This window comes from Bos taurus, chromosome 11 (genome assembly GCF_002263795.3).
Source record: "Bos taurus isolate L1 Dominette 01449 registration number 42190680 breed Hereford chromosome 11, ARS-UCD2.0, whole genome shotgun sequence".
Classification (NCBI taxonomy): Eukaryota; Metazoa; Chordata; class Mammalia; order Artiodactyla; family Bovidae; genus Bos; species Bos taurus.
In genome coordinates, this window is record NC_037338.1 from 77,800,438 (window position 1) to 77,818,433 (window position 17,996).

At 36.5% G+C, this 17,996-nt stretch overlaps 1 protein-coding gene across 2 annotated transcripts in view; it reads right to left on the reverse strand.

The window, feature by feature from the left end:
* The window catches only part of TDRD15 (tudor domain containing 15), a 45,313-nt gene extending 27,317 nt beyond the window's left edge, over positions 1-17,996 (reverse strand). For both annotated transcript variants that reach the window (XM_059891820.1, XM_059891819.1), the window contains exons 1-3: positions 17,281-17,996; positions 11,052-11,155; positions 1,843-8,083 (exon numbers count right to left, since the gene is read on the reverse strand). In XM_059891820.1, coding sequence (XP_059747803.1) covers positions 1,843-8,080 — 6,238 coding nt within the window. In that variant the 5' untranslated portion in view covers positions 8,081-8,083; positions 11,052-11,155; positions 17,281-17,996. The remainder of the gene's footprint in view (positions 1-1,842; positions 8,084-11,051; positions 11,156-17,280) is intronic.

Consider the following 17,996-nt stretch of genomic DNA (forward strand, 5'->3'; position numbering starts at 1 on the left):
TTCAAATTTTTTAGAAGTATAATTTAATATTTGATTCTCTAACTCCTTTTATAACTGTTACTTTCAACACTTTTAAGTTTTTGACTCACTGTGTGCTAAGGATGCAGGAGGTGGGATAGACATGGTGAACAAAAGTGGGATCTTAAAGAATTTGATGAGCAAAACAAAGAAAGCAAAAACGTTCACAGGTAAAGGAACAATAAAAGATATGTAAGTGCCAAAATGAATGGACTGATGGTCAGGAGTTTTATAGAAAAACTCTTTCTAAAATAAACAATTTTTTAAAGTATAAATAATGGCCAAAAGTAGATTCTGTAGTTGGAGAAATCTGAATTTAAAATTTCAGTTTCTTACTTACCAGCTCTATGTCCATGGGCAATTTACTTAATGTCCCTGAGCCTTAGTGTAAAATATTCATAATAATTTTGGGGGAGAAGGACACTTCTCATTCCTGATCTTCCTCCATGTGAAGTATTCATGATTGAGGCACATTCCTAGATTAACAACCCTCTGGTCTCATTCCATCCTTACTCATACTCGAGAAGTCGAGGCAATCTGTTTCATTTACAGTGAGAAAGATCTATGTTTTATTAGTCTCTTCCTCCTTCCTCTCTCCCTTTATAGATATGGCTACCTCAAGCTGTAAATTTTACATGGGTAAGCCCTCATGGAGAAACTCTCCTCTGTGCCTATGTGGGTTAAGCCTATATTATAGATTCAGTATTGGGAAACCCATATACCCATGTATGTAAGCCACATTAAAATATTGTTTTGTTTTTAATAAATGTAGTATATTGCTCAATTGTCTTTCTGCTTGTCTCTGTAAGGTGGTTTTGAATTCAGGCAAGGAAGTAGGATACTAGTTATTAGTTTACATTTTAGTAGAGTTTAAAAGAGTGGTGGAAAGCTTTAAATAAGCTAATATGTATAACTCCACCTAGTACCTGGGAACATAATAAGCATTCGACCATTATTGCTACTATGATAAAAGAGTGATTCAAAAATTAGAAAAAAAGGGCCCATATTACAGCATTCATCAATTCACTATAAAACATCTAATATGAATTCAAATGAAATATTCTTTCTAAAATATATCAATTAAAAACAAGATACCTCCATTCATTGAAACAATGTAACCTGTTATACTAGTTATAATGTGGAATAATATACAAGTTGGAGCATTCATTAAGCATAGAATATTCTTTATAACCTATAAATCCTCACTAATTCATATATAAAATGAAATATAACATGCATAAGCAAAAAAAAGATAATATTCCACACAGAATATTAAAATTTTAACTCTAGCACATAGGCTATTAAAAATTTAATGTTTACAAACAGCTTGATGTCTAAAAGTTTTCAGATGAATATGCTAGAGTCAGTTTATTCTACAAGTTTAATTACATTGTCAATATGCTAAAAATCACATTCAAAAAACCTCAAGATATATTTAATGTGATAAGAATCAAAGTATAATACACCTTCAAAATGCACCCAGGAAGCTCTCTAACAGTAGTAAGATCAATCTGAGATCTGTGGACCTTCAGGAGTTTTGAGAAACCCCTGAAGTTTGCAAAATGTCATGCACGTGTTCATGCATATGTGGTTCAAATCCTCTACCTTCATTACATTCACAAAGCATTCATAAAAGGTAAAAAGAGCAAAGCATCATTTTATAATTCAAGTGATCTAGTTATCCATTTATTCAAATTTTTAGTAAAATCTTGCAGGGCATTTTCAACTTGAATAATTTTAGTAAATAACAAACCTTTAAATAATCAAAAATAGAATCTACAAAATCTACAAAAAAGAATGATTTCTTTAAAAATGTCCACTTACCTTTCAAATGTTTTGATACCATTACTTCATTAACATGCAGTGCTTTTCCTGTTGTTCTTAAGTCCACTGTATTATTTTCCTGCAATCCTTCACTTAGCTTTGCAAAAACGGTTTCAATGCAATTGGTGTTATTCTTCAAACCATTAGGTAGTTCCCAAAATGAAGCTGTTGCACATGTATCAAATGTAATGGTACTTTGGGGATTATGTTTTCCAGTATCAACCTTCTTCCTCCTCAGTACTGAGTTTCCAGACTGTAATCTTCTAGTAATATGGCTTTTCCTTAAGAGGTGTTTATAGATGTCTTTCCTCTTTATAGTTTTCTGATTTTTTAGCACTTGCTTCTCAGTGCATGTACAATTTATATTTTCTATTTTGGAATTATTTTGATCTAACAATTGACAAATAGGCTTACTCTCTGACTTATATTGGACTTCAATAGATCCAGTAGTAGTAACTGCGTCAAGATGAGCTGAATCTTTAGAATAAATTGCAAGACCAGAGGCAACTAACACGTCTGCCAAATTGTTTTTCTCATGAATGATGTCTACCTTCAGTTTTGTTTCAAAACTGTATTCCCTAAACTGAAACACTAAGCCTGGTTTACTCAGGAAATCTTGAAAAAATCTTTTGGCTTCTTCATTCCAATGTCTCCCTTCAGCAGGTAAGATACCATGTAAGATGCAAGGGTAACTTAGCCTCGGCAAATTCAGAAGTGCTTCAGGAACAACTTTAAGATTTTTTATATCTGAATAATGTATGTAAACAGAAAATCCATAGTCAATCAATGTAAGAAGTAAATTCTGATCAGAGACTTCGGAAATTTCTACTCTATTCCACTGATCTTCCGATTCATATTTGAACAAACAACCAGAACCGGGAATTATATGCTCTTGAGGCACTGTTTGTAAGTCTTCTGGTAGATCAGAAAGCAACATAAAGAGAGATTTCATTGTGTCAAAGAAATCTTCCAACTGAACACAGAAGTCTGATGGATCTGAAACAGCAGTGGCAATACCAAAATATTGCCTACCATTTTGAAGCTGTGTCCAAGTAAATGATCTTATGGTACACGGTGATACAGGAGTCTTAGATTCAATACTACAAATAATTCCTGAAGATCTAAATTTGTTTTCTTCAACATGAACTGTATTTAAATTTAAATATTCCAAAAGTAACAGACCATCTATCAAAATGTCTACTTTCCAAGCAGAGTCTAAATATTTCAGGAAAAGGATCTTTATTTCCAAATGAGCAAACAAACCCACAATGGACTCAAATGGCATCTTCCTAAAATTTTCAAACCAAATCCATTTACAAGGCACAGCTTGTCTTGGAATATTTCTGATTTCATTACTAAGCACCTTAGTATTACATAAAGGCACTATTTCATACTTACCACGATCTACTAAAAAAACAAGCACTTTCTCATCAACATACTTATCTACTTTTGATCGATACCACTGAAAAGTGTTCTTAGATTTTGCCAAGCATTCCAAGCCTTTCTCAATATTTTCCACCGATAAAAAATCAGGGTTTCTTACTTCTTTAGTAATTAATACTGTTAAATCTGATAAAATCTTTTTATTTTTAGATAACTTCACATAAAACGTTCCACTTTTTGAAACATGAAGTATTTCAGCCTTTTCAAGTTGTCCAGGTTTTAACTCTTCAAAAGGAATACTAACCAGTTGTTGGTAGGATGGCTGAAGGATCACAGAACCTTCATATCCATTTGATCCTCCTTTCTTCATTTCATTATCAACAGGGCCCACCTTTTGAGAGACAACCTGAGGCATCTGTAATACTGTTTTCTGTAGTTTCAAGCATGCTGTCCATTTCACTAGTTCATTAATGACACATTTTTCATCACAAATTACATTTACTTCCCATTTCTGTTCATGCCTTTTCAAAAACTCACAGGAAACTGTTTTGTTACTTACTCTTGAAGCAAAATAATCCACAGTTTTTCTGTCCCATATTTCATTAGGTTCATTCCACTTGACTCCACTAAGGAAAGAATGAACTCCTAGCTGAGGAATGGTTAAGAATTCCTTCTTAATTTCATAAATTTTAGATGTGCTCACTATTGCAGTGTTACCATAGTCAATAAATTCCACTTCATAAGAATTTCTTGACAAAATTTTCTTAATAACTGCTCTGTAAATGGCATTGTCACCAGAGTATTCTGCAACTACAAGATCTCCCACCATGGGTTTAACTGATATTCTCTCTCTCACTATACTGGCTCTTCTTGTATTTAGAGCAGCCGCTAGTCTGATGATTACATTTTCATTTTCAGCAAGCTGAATATGGAAACTCGCTGGATTACTTATATTAGAAACATATCCTTTAACGCTGGCATTCAAGTAAATCTTGGGTTGAGGAAGGTCTTTAATTTGTGGTCTGGCATGACTATATATGTTTTTTGAGGCTGCTTGATTTAATTCTCTGATAAAAGACTGTGATACAACCTTTACTGATTGTTGGCCCACATCATGTTCATCAAGAATATGTGCAAGTCCAGGGACAATTTTTACATCTTTAAGTTCATCTTGCAAAGACTTCACCTTGTTTTTTGACACAGGTTCCACTTTACAGCAAACTGATGGTTTCAAAAGCCTAGCATACATGCTTCTGGGATTCATTAGCTGATGTGTTTTGCTTTCAGAATATGTTATCAGACTAGTTTTACTTACGTTATGGTGATAGTTGTTTTCTATTTTGCCTTTCAAGGCAACAGCCTCCTTTTTATTCTCATTTGTTTTATGATCCTTTTTCACACACTGTGCTTGGTCACAATGTTTTTTTCCATAAGCATGAAGCAACATTTTAATTTTCTGATTTATATGTTGATATCCATCATATAAGTCCACACCAAACTGGCCATCTGGCTCCCTGGACAGTATTTTTGCCCTTAATGGTTTTCCAAAATATTTATCTGCAAACCAGTTATTGATTTCTGCTGGAATATCTACATCGCTAAGATCTGACAAAAAACATTTAATAGCTTGCATAGGTGTAAACAGCAACTCTGGAAATTCATCTGAAACAGCCCTCAACATACTTTCTTCTACTAACTGCTTATTTCCAAAGTCCACAAAATACACCAGGATGTCAGATAATGAATCTGTTGGCATTGATAAAGCTCTGTAAGAGAGACCGTCCTCTACATACTTAGCTATACATAATCTCATTTTACTAAAATTATATTTGGGGCAATCACTGAGGTAACTAATTTCCCTGATTTTTGTTTCTATCATCTCTAGGTCTTTATTATTTCTACTAAGTTGGCAATAAAACTTTTGAGGACTATATATGTGAGATATATATATTTCTTCCTCACTTCCAACTTTTATATTGAAGGAAGAATAACAGTAACTGTAAAGACTAACTGAAGATGGAAATGGCTTTGATACTGTACAATATTGTACAGAGCCATGACGAATAAGAAATTCTTTTGCACTAGTAAATGGAGACTGTAAATCCACTAAATTACTTAAACAGTTTGGATATATAAGAACTATGGCACAGATGACACAAGTCAATAACCCTCTAGATGAAGAAATAAAATTCTCAAAGTCTCTGCATGCTTCTCTCGACCAACTGAGTACTTTACAACTAATGGGTTCAACTAAATGGTTAAGACTACATCTGAAGGCCTGGGCTTCTAAAGAAAGAAAATGTGGCTTAATAGCACAAAGATCTCTAATTAAAACTCTTTCCTGGTAACCATAATCAACCAGTACTACATCAAATTCTTTTTTTGATATTTGAGTCAAAATAGCAGCTCTATACCATTTCCCATCTTTAGAGGATTTAGCAACACAAGCCATGTGCCCAACCTGATAAGGATCAGAATGAACACTATAATAATGCTGAAGTTGTTCCATTAGTAATTTTAAGTCTTCTAACTGACATTGCAGCTGGCATAAGAAGTCACCTGGGCCACAAGAATAAGAACACTTAACTTCAAGGATTGTTCCTGGTTTAAACACATATTCTTTATAACGCCATGGTGACTCAGGTCCCAAAGACAAGGTGAAAGGGTTTTTAAAATCAGAGAAATTAACAGGTGGGAACTTTAACAAAGACAAGTTACTTTCTTTTAGCTTATTTGAATAGTACCTTTTAGACTGAGGTCCTTCAAGGGCAGATATGACTTTCTTAACTTTGTTTTTAGATTTTAAATTTAACACTGAATACTCACTTACAAATTTTGGACAACATTCTGGTTCTACTTCCCAATATTCTGCATATCCAGCTTGTAACATAAGAGAGACAATATCACTACTTTCTGAGGCTTCAATACTCTGAATATTTACAGTATATTTGTCATCTTTTTTTGCTATAACCTGAAGCAAAACTTCTTTGTTCAGGACAATTTTTTTAAAATAATCAACAGCAGCCTTCACCCATAAATCTTCAACAGGAAATATATGTGCAAGTGAACAGCACATGGCTAAAGCAGGCAACTCACAGAACTCTGGAAGCAAAATTTTTACATCAAAAAATGGTATGGAATCAGTATTTCCATAATCTAAAAAATAAACATTAATTTTATGACCGTTAATTTCAGTGATGACAGCTCTATAAAAATGTCTATCCTTGCTATATCTAGCACAACAAAATAATCCAGGTTCTGGATTTCTTAGAATCAGTTCATCATTTTCACACAAATCATAATATTTGTTTATATTTTTCATTATATCTTGAAATTCATTCTGATGTTCATTAGTACGTACCCAGAAATGTGATGGGTTTAATACATACACTACAAAAGCTATGTAGGCAGCTTCTATCTTCATTTCTACAGTTTTAACAGGAAAATCTATTTTTAAAGTATCTTTTTTACTTAGAGAGTCTATTGACTGCTTGGTGTTTGCAATAAAACTCTCAACTGCAAAGCTGTTTACCTCAGAAGCACTAGTCGCCCTCAGCCTATTATAAATTTTTGAATCAGACACTGGACAAAGTACTTGCGTGCCTACAGTCTTCAGCAGACACTTAGAACTAATTGTAGACTCTTGAGTTTCTAAGGTTACATAATACAAATGCTCGTCCTTATTGAACCCATCAAGGTGCGCACATACTACCTGTCCTAACAAGGCTTGTTTAAATATACTCAGTTGAAATTTTCTTGTATCTCTGTCTGGACTGTGTAAACATGTTAGAGAACACGGAAATGAAAATAATGGTACTAAGATAAAATCTTGTTTAAGTTTCTTTACGAGAACTGAAGGTACAGTCTCAGTACTGCCATAATCCATAAACCAAATTCTCACTTGATTATTGGGCAAAAGCTGCTGAAGAATTCCTCTATGCCACTGTCCATTTCTCCTTCTGGCAGCACAAAGTAGTCCAAAATTATCACAGGTGGGACCACTTCCTTGGCTGATAATGTCATAATGCAACGTCATACATGTTGTAAAGTTTTCTAACTCTGGAATCCATTTAATTAATTGGCAATAAAATTTACTCGGGCTCAACGCAGATGATACTTTTACACTTTCAGTACTGCCCACTGACAAAGATGGTTGCAAATTATCCAGAACATGCTGAATATCAAGTAAAGTATCGTTATTACTTAATGATGATTCAGGTCTTTTATGGTGTAATGAATCTGGCATTTGTTTGGGGAATTCTTTTACCATTTCCACAATAAGACGAAATGAATCTCCATCGATGAGTCTCCCTAATTGTAATTCAAGTACCTGGGATATTATGTTTGGCACTTCAAGAAGAATCATCTGAAGAGGCAAAACAGCTTGTACACAACCTTTCACTTGTAGTCCTACTAATGACTGGAAATAATTCAAAGCCTTGGGAGACCATTTTTCCCCAGCTGGTAGTATGTTGGCCAAAATGCCAAATGTTACCCGTGGTGGTAGCTCAAATAAGTTGCCACAGGCTGAAGCAACTTGTGTACTGTCAACTCTCAGTTCCTCTCCGCGGTCTATGAGGAGCACAGTATAGAGTTCATTCTTCTTTTCCACAACTCTTCCTCTCTGCCATTCTCCTGATACTCTTTCCTCTACCAAACAAAAGTCATCAATGTCTACATTATTGTTTCCTTTTTGAATATGCTGTATTTCCCTCTGCAATATGTGGTAGTCAAACTCACATTCAATATTATTTCTGCCTTGAAATTTCACCAGAATGTCCTTGGGAAGACATTCTATATGTGATATTGTCAGATCCACATTTAAAAGGGTTGGTAACAAAGATGTAGGATCCATTTTCTAAAAAGCAAATAATAAGAACCTATTAGCTTCTGGACTGACAGTTGTCAAAATTAAATGAAATTACTCTTATATGTATGTAAACATAAACCAAATTAGTCTTACATGTATGTAAACATATAATATCAAAATAATTCCATGTCTGTATTTATCAAACTGAACATGTTGGTAAAAATTATATATATTGGACAAGATGACGAAATAAATAAAATGCATCTGACCACTCACTGCCTTTCACACTTTCAAAAAATCCTACTGAAATAACCAAGATATGTTTAAAAATACGGAGATGAATATAATCACTGGAAAACAGAAAAAAAAGGCAGTATTTTTCAAGAGACCAACAAATCTCTACTAGATATTGGACTGATACTGTGTAATGGAAGAAAGCCAAATAAAGTCTACTAGAGAACTACACTCCTTCATGCAGACTTCTTCCAGTACCCATAATTCCAAGGGGTGAGTGCTAGAAGCAAGGGTGGATGGTTACCCAACAGGGGACACACTGTTTATCCTCCCTACCTTGTGTCAATTGGCAGTATGTGGACCCTATCAGCATCATTATACAACTCCAGGTTCCTCCTCTGAGGGCAACAAGTTGAGACGATAGGCTGGGACACCAGTAATGAAAGCCAGGCATGGAAAGACCCCGAGACAGGTTAAGTACATCCAGGCTTGTCACTAGCATGTGTAAGTGTCAAATTGCTCAGTCATGTCTGACTCTTTGCAACCCTATGGACTATAGCCCGCCAGGCTCCTCTATCCATAGGGATTCTCTAGGCAAGAATACTGGATGGGTCACCACACCCTCCTTCAGGGGATCTTGACAACCCAGGGATTGAACCTGCATCTCTTATGTTTCCTGCATTGGCAGGTGGTTCTTTACCACTAGCACCACCTGGGAAGCCTCTGTCACTGGCATGGGTGGCACCCACAAAAAGTGTGGAGGGAGGGGGAGAGGAAAATAAATCTTTAGCACAGAGGCAAAGCTCTCTACTACAACTACGGCTCCAGCTAAGTTTCTCTGGATTGTTAGAATTCTAAAAACTGTAAGTCAAATATTCAAGAAGTATAAAATAGCCCCCAAATTCAGGTAAGAACCAACATCTATTGTGGTAGGATACAGCATAACTCCAGCTTGACTCTAATAGTTGGCAATTTTTTTTTCTATGAGAATGAGAGACAGACAGACAGAAACACTGGAGCTAAAAAAAATGAGGGAACCACTTAAAAGAAACCAAGGAAACCCTCACCTCAGGAATAAACATTGTACTGAAGGAAACAGCAAAACATTGTTTTTCAATAGTTTGATTCCTATTTTTAAAAAGCCCAAAAGAGGATGATGCATCTTTATATGACTAAGTAGTCATTAAGATGCAACAACTGAAATCAGGAATAACTACCCACACATAAGAGTCAATGGGAATGTCCCTACTGCTATGAGGAAAGTCAATGCAAAATAAAGATGAATGGAAGACAAGAAAATTTTGTGAAATACCCAAAACACTCAGAAGGATAAAAAGATGAAAAACAAGCATGAAGGACAGGAATATAAAATCTTACCAAAGTATAAATGTTGTTATCTCAGAGATAAGAGAAGAGAAGCCCTTTTTTAGACTTAAGACCCAGGTCCACACAGTGAAACAGGCCACTGGAAAGCTAGAGAAAGAGGAATGATGTAGGTTCATCTGGGTACTGAGTACGGTTCTTATTTCCTCCCAGATAATTAACTTGGTGTGATAATCAGCATGGCTTGATCTACAGAGATTCCAGGCAATGCTCATTTGACCCTGATGTCCTTAAGAATAAAAATCAATGAGCAATACATTAAAGACTCTCATCAGACTAAGCCGCCTTTAATTAAAGTCACAGGCCTCTACTCAATTACCAGACTTTAGTCAGTTTATAAATCTATAATACCTTACATGAAGGGAAGACCAAGTATTATTAAGAAAGGATCCTGTGTTTGATTATACCAAGAACATTCTTCTTGGTATTCACCCAAAGGGTCACCTGAGTAGATAGGAAAAGGATAAAAATAGTTAAGTCTTCCAGGAATCACACACACTTTAGATATAAAAAGCAGATGCAGCCAGAAGGATTCCTTGATGAAGCGAATGTGGTATATACAAAATAGACCAAAGAAAAGCCCAAAGGAAGTTATGTGATGAGGTTATCCCAACTACCAGAAGCCTGCTCCTCCACACCGCTGTCCCTTCTTCAAACAAAATAAGTGGCCTCATGGAGAATTTCAGAGAGAAAGGGGGAAAAAAATCTAAGCTTGATCTGCACATGCTCTCTCACCTAATGCCAGTAACTTCCAGAAATGGACCGCAAAAGCACTGTATCCCAACCCAGGAGAGTCCTTGCCAAAGAAATAAAAGGAGATATTGAAGTTGACAGGACTACCAGTACGTCTACTTTGCCTGAAGAAGAAACTGTTTCAGTTAACAACCTATGCATATTAGTAGGCCACAGCTAATAGTTTCTGCAGGATGATTAGCAATTCTGAAGGAACAAGGCTGGAGGATTTGTTACAAAATAAATCTGAAGAAGAGGCATATGGATGAGCCTCTCAGACTTGGCACATGAATAAAACTTGTAGATCACATGTGATGTGCATTGAAGGGCTCACTATGGAAAAGATTCTTAATCAGGTAGACAGAACTTATTCAATGACTATCAATCAGCCTCCGGCACCTGCCTCTCCAATGCTTGCTCAATACGATCATGAAGAAGGTTCACTGGGTCATGGATAAAGCTCCTACCCTTGTGTATCTGAAGATCATCAAACTATAACAATTCAGAGAAAATTAGGGAAAAAACATCAACAGGAAATTTAAAACTAAACCAATTATTTTATACAAGGGACAATTATTTAAGGATATAACTTAAAGATGTTCTAGATCCAAACTCTATTCAGTATTATATTCCTTAGATTATTATTACACTGACAGAAAGTACTTACACTTTGTACACAAGATTAGGATATCAGGAAGCTTGAGTTTTACTTGAGATTCAATTAACAGTATGAAGTTTGGGGAACTGTTTTCTTAGAATCAGATTCCAAATCTGTAAAATGAGAGAGCTGAGTTAAATTTGGGTTTTTTGAACATTTTTTTTTTTTTTGCAATAGTAGAAATCCTTCTTAATCTAAAGGTGCAAAAAGTAAATATAAAACTTCAAATATCTATCAGTTAGATTCATAAATGGTATGCTAATAATTTCATGTGCTGTGCTAAGTTGCTCAGTCATGTCCAACTCTGCCTCCCCATGGATTGTAACCCACCAGGCTCCTCTTCCATGGGGATTCTCCAGGCAAAAATACTGGAGTGGGTTGCCATGCCCTCCTCCAGTGGATTTTCCCAACCTAGGAATCAAACCCAGGTTTCCTGAATTGCAGGCAGATTCTTTACCTTCTGAGCCACCAGGGAAGCCCCAATAATTTCATAAATTTATACAATTATAAAGCCAGTAAATGAGAATAATAAAATCATTCTGATGAACACAGTCTTCTAGCAGCTCCATCATATAATTTTCCTTAATATTGTATTTGGTAACAGTATTAGGGGAAAAATTAGGCTCAGACATTTGTAACACTTTCACAATAGTACATGATCAGATACAGGTAAGTTCAAACAAAAATAGAGCAGACAGTTACCAAAGGGGAAGGCAGGGGTGGGATAAATTAGGAGTATGAGATTAACAGATACACACTCCTATACTTAAAATAGATCAAGCAACAAATGTTTGCTGTGTAGGACAAGGAACTTTGATATCTTATAATAACCTAAAATGGAAAATAATCTGAATATAAACAAATAACTTAATCATTTTGCTGTATACCTGAAACACAGTAAGTCAATTATACTTCAATTAAAAAACACATCCATATTATTTTGGATTCAAGGATGACACTAGTAATTATTTAAATATGAAGATCACTTAACCCATATTGTGTTTTTTTGAGTCATGCTATTTGCCTCTTAATGTATGTTAAGGTTTGTTTATAAATTGACTATTAGGAAGTTATCCAAGCATTTAGTTGTCACCTCCCCATTTCTTGCTGTTTTCAATTTATCAGCTCAATAAATCTTTTTTCTTAATCTTAAAAAAAAAAAATGCAGTACAGCCTCAATTTAAATAAATTAATTGTATGGCACTAATCAGTGCTCATCACTGCTTTTAAGTTTAATATATCATATTGAAATATTTTATTTCTTTAAAAAGTAGACTATTTTTAAAAATTAAATTCAAAGTTCACAAACTCATGAATTAAATTTAAGTCAAAAATTCAAAGTATCACTGTTCTGCTAAGGTTTGTGAAAATACAATCCATAAAACTATTAAAATTGATATGGAAACCCCTTCCTACACTAAAATTCCCTGATTCTACAGAATACATATTAGAGATGATGCCACTCTTAATGAGTCATGAGAGTAATTTAAATTTTTGATTTGTAAATTTTCTAACAAAAATTTGAATTCTTTCCTTATATTAAGAGCTTCTTATAACACTTTACATTTTTTAAAAAAAGTTTTCTGCACATTAGTTTAACAGATCTTTGCAATAAGACTTCCATTTTTTTCAAATGAAAAAACTTAAGATAAAGGAAATACAGGAGGGAGCTTGAATTTACATTTTCTGATTCAGTCCAGTTCTCCAAGTTCTCCTCCCACATTACTCCCACTGTTTCACACTGCTCTTTCAACTAACCCATGTAATCATGGACAAGAAATAAAAAGTGAAAGATACAAATCAAAAATCTAAACAACAACAAAAAAAATAGGAAAAGCACCCTTATGGGATAGAATCAGCTTATTCTTCCTTTTTCAAAATTTAAGATAATTCTGGTCAAACTCTGACTAGCATTCTGGCAAGGTTACCATGTTCCAAAAGACTGGATCAAATTAGGCATCTGTGCCTTGGTTTTCCTCCTCCTATATTCTCCATATATTCAAAATGGTTTCTAGGTTTAGGTCTTTAAGGATACTGATAAAGTAAAAATAAAACAGCATAGAGTACTTTTAAAATTGCATATTTCAAAATCAGTACTTCAATTTTGTTAACATTCTTTACTGAAGTAGTTCCTTAATCAAGGACAATGTTGTCCCATAGGGGACATTTGCTACATCTGGAGATATATTCACTTATCATAACTGGGCCAGGGTCAGGGTTCCCACTGGCATATACCAGGCATATGCCAGTTGTTTGTTAGTCGCTAAGTTGTGTCTGACTCTTTTGCAACCCAATGGACTGTAGCCCACTAGGCTCCTCTGTCCATGGGATTTCCCAAACAAGAATACTGGAGTGGTTGCCATTTCCTCCTCCAGGGGAATCTTCCTGAACCAGGGATTGGATCTGCGTCTCTTGCATTGGCAGGCAGATTCTTTACCTGAGCCACTTGGGAAGCCTAATATATGCTAGAGATGCTGCTAAATATCCCATAATGGACAGAATAACCTCCCACAAAAAAAAGCAATTATCCATACCAAAATGCTGGTTGAGAAAATGCTTTACTGAAAGTAAAAACAAACCCGAGGGAGATAAAAGAATTCTTTAAAACCATCTAAAGAATTAGTAGAAAAACAATCTAATCTTAAAGTTTTCCTCATGAGACAAAAGAGGCTACCAAGTTTTAATTTAAAATATTACAAAAAATAAAGCTGTAACAAAATTGAAATCAATTTAAAAATATATAAAAGTCAATATAATTTACCACATTTTAAAAAATGATTTCCTCAGTCCAAATATATTCTGTCACCTTTGACTCCACTTTTTACCAAGTGGAAGCTATCCAGTTTCCCTGATGGCTCAGCTGGTAAAGAATCTGCCTGCAATGCAGAAGACCTGGGTTCAATCTCTGGGTTGGGAAGATCCCCTGGAGAAGGAAAAGCTCCCCACTCCAGTATTCTGGCCTGGAGAATTCCATAGACTGTATAGTCCATGGGGTTGCAAAGAGACGGACACAACTGAGCGACTGCGACTTTCACATTCACACACAATCCATCAAGGAATCTTACTAGATTCATCTCCAGAGTACAAAAAAACTCTGACATTTCTTCCATCTCTGCTGCTACAACCTTGGCCCAAACTCCTATCATCTGTAATGCTAAGTCCCTAACTTATCTTCCTGCTCTGTCTTTAACCCTACCTTATTCTCAATCATGATGATTCTCAGCACTGTAACCAGATGATCTTTTTTAAAATATAATACACAATGTGGATTACCGGTTCTCAAATATCTGGCCTCAGGACCCTTTTATACACCTACCAGTTAATGAGGACTGAGGTTGTGTGTCCTCTCCCCCTAAATTCATATGTTGAAACTGTATCTCCCAATGATGGGATAAGACTATCTCATGAGAACTGAGTTCTCATGAATGTGACCAGTGAAACAATGAAAACACAGCAATTATCCATACCAAAATACTGGTTAAGAAAATGCTTTGCTGAGAGCAAAAACAGGGAGATAAAAGAATTCTTTAAAACCATCTAAAGAATTGGTAGAAAACAATCTAATCTTAAAGCTTTCTTCATGAGACAAAAGAGGCAAAACACAAACATCAGTGAAAAAATGTAAACCAGGAAGCAGGCTCTCACAAAATATTAAATCAGTAAGAACCTTGATCTTGGACTTCTCAGCCTGCAAAACTATGAGAAATAGATTTCTATTGTTTATAGGCCATTCAGTTTAAGGTATTTTGTTACAGCAGTCCAAACTAAGACAGACCCCAAAGAACATATACATGGCTCTGTCAACATTTACCATATTATGCTGTTGCTAAGTCACTTCAGTCGTGTCCGCCTCTGCGACCCCATAGACGGCAGCCCACCAGGCTCCGCCGTCCCTGGGATTCTCCAGGCAAGAACACTGGAGTGGGTTGCCATTTCCTTCTCCAATGCATGAAAGTGAAAAGTGAAAGTGAAGTTGCTCAGTTGTGTCTTGACTCTTAGCGACCCCATGGACTATCAGCCTACCAGGCTCCACCATCCATGGGATTTTCCAGGCAAGAGTACTGGAGTGGGGTGCCATTGCCTTCTCTGACCATATTATAAATAATGGTAAATTTTAAAATATTTAGTAATTCACTTTCAAATAACAATAAACCCATTAAATTTTGGTACTTTCATGAAGATTATTTTTCAGAACCAAAAAATTACAATTTTTGAAAACCTCAATCTCTGCTTAATGAAAATAGCTGTATTCTCACAGCTGCTTCTGCATTCAGTATGCAATAGGTTGTTCTGGTTAAAGTATATGAATAAAAACTGACCACATACAGATAATGTAGTTAGAGAAGGGAGGAGCACTTTAACAGCTTTTTCATATAACTGAGGATTTATTTATATTCACAAAAGCTCTGTGAGAAGTCATTTCTTAGAAATTATTTACAAAATGGAATATTAAATCATATTAACAAATTTTTGTACTCTGTGACCTTAAACTTCCTTGGTCTATCATGCACCTTGAATGAGATTTTCAAACATGAATGATTTCAAAGATACACTGATTTGAAAATATTGATTCAGTTATACAAAACTTTCATACATAGCACATTAACCAACATCAAGTTAAATTAATATCACCATCAACTTTATTAGAAAACCCAAATACTGGGAAGGCATCAAGCTTGCATTAACAGTCCATATATTTTCCAACTTTTCAATTTTGGCTTTAAAGCTTAAATTATATCATTGACAAATACAATCAGGTGTTTTCCTTAAAGTGTCAAGCTCACTTTACTCATTCTCAGGAAAATGTCTGCAAAATACCCAAATCTGAATGATCATAGTTTGTTTCTGAAGTAAGAATGGAATCATACAATGACTGTATGCCACACAATGAAAACTAAACAGCAATATATAGGAGCAAAGTATTGGTACACACAGCAGACATAGATCTCAAAGATAATTACCCTGAGTGAAAGAAAGCTGGGACAATATACACTGTATTCCACTGTTTACATAAAATTTCTAGAAAATGTAAACTATAGTGACAGAAAGTTGATCAGTGTTGAGGGGGGCAGAAGAAACTTCTGGGGGTGTCCGATGTATTTATTATCTTGATTATAATCATTTCATGGTCACACACATTCTGTCAAGTGTCAAACTACACACTTCACATGCAAGTTTGTTGTACCTGAATTATACTTCAGCAAAGCTGTCAAACACACACGCACCCTACAAACACACAACCTGAAAAGAGTAAAATTATGGCGTCTCTATTATTTTAAAAGTGAAGTGAAGTCGCTCGGTCGTGCCCAACTCTTTGGGACCCCATGGATAGTAGTCTGCACCAAGCTCCTCCATCCATGGGATTTTCAAGGCAAGAAGTACTGGAGTGGGTTGCCATTTCCTTCTCCAGGGAATTTTCCCAACCCAGGGATCGAACCCAGGTCTCTCACACTGTAGACAGACGCTTTACCTTCTGAGCCACGCAGTAAGTTCAATCTATTTTTATTGAAAGTGAAAGTGAAAGGGTCGTGTCCGACTCTGCGACCCGTGGACTATAGTCAATTTTTATTGACTGGAACAGGTCTTAGGAATACTGTTAAGTTGGGGTGGGCGGCTCAGAGTAACTTACAAAAAACAAAAATAATATTCTAAATATGTACAGGAATGTGTCTGTCTGCAAACAGATAAAAGAGAAGAAGGATAAATTAGGAGATGGAACTGGCAAAATGGGGTGGGGGTGGGTCTGTTTAGCTGCTCTACTCCAAAAGGCTTGCATTTCTTTTTCTAAATTCCAAAAGGTAACACGTTATTTTTGAATGTGTATTAAACTGTTACAACAATGAGGTGACTCAGCAAAGCTCAATCTCTTCAAAAGAGCAACGTCACACTCCGACTTGGTATCTTTTGACCTCCACAGAAAAAAAGGCCTCCGCAATACTATCAGCGATTCCTGAACCAAACCTGGAGGGTACACCTTCTCTGAAAATAGCATTTTTCAGGTCAAGGGCACCGGCGCCCACGCAGAGGCCGAGCAGCGAACACCTTTAGGAGGCCGGGAGGTCACAGAGCTGAGGGGATACCGACCCGGATCGAAGGCTGTGGGCCGGCGCCCCGCTCCTCTGAAGCCAAAACCACAACAGTCAAGGAACAAAGGGGGAAGGGGGCTGCAGAAGTGTCACCTTCAAAAACAATACCGCCTACCGCGAGTTGACCATTTTGTAGATAGCGACTTACGGACCTTCAGAGGGAGTCCGTTTCTTCCTGACGCAGGTCAGTTTCCTCCCACAGCCCAAGATGGCGGTAAACTTGAAGCCGGTTCTCGCCCCTTGTGCGCCGCGGGGCGCAGGCTCAGGACGTGGAGGCCGGGGGCGCCACGGGAGGCTCGCTCGCAGGTGCAAGCTGTTCCTCCAGCCTGAGAACGCCAGCCACCGCGGTTCTGCGAAGCTTGCTGCTCAATTTGAGCTACCTACTCCAGGTGGGCACCCTCACAGCCTGGTCTTTGAGGGCCTGGCTAACACCTGGGTTAGAGCCTTGTGGGAGGCCTCTGGGGAAGGGGGCAGGGCTAGGGTGCTGTAAAGGATGTTGCTTGCCTGGTGGATGTGGCACATGGGGTGCAATCACCCCTCGTATCTGGTTGTGTGAAGACTGCAGAGCACGCAGACAATCCCCCTTGTAACTGCCCAGGAAAGAAACCCGGGTGCCCCCAGTCTGTAGACTTAACAGACCAGTGAAAATAAGTCACTTATTGAGCCCCAATGAATCAGGTATTTCTGTACGTTATTGTATTTTCTTCTGTTTCTCTGTGTTGCAGAAACTTGAATCGGATCCCTGCAACAGATAGTGGTCATTTCTAAAATGTTATTAAAGGTCTCATTGCTACCACTGTCTTTATGTTAAAAAGCCATTGACCTGTACACTTGAGTATGCTTTACATTATACCTCAGTGAAAAAAAG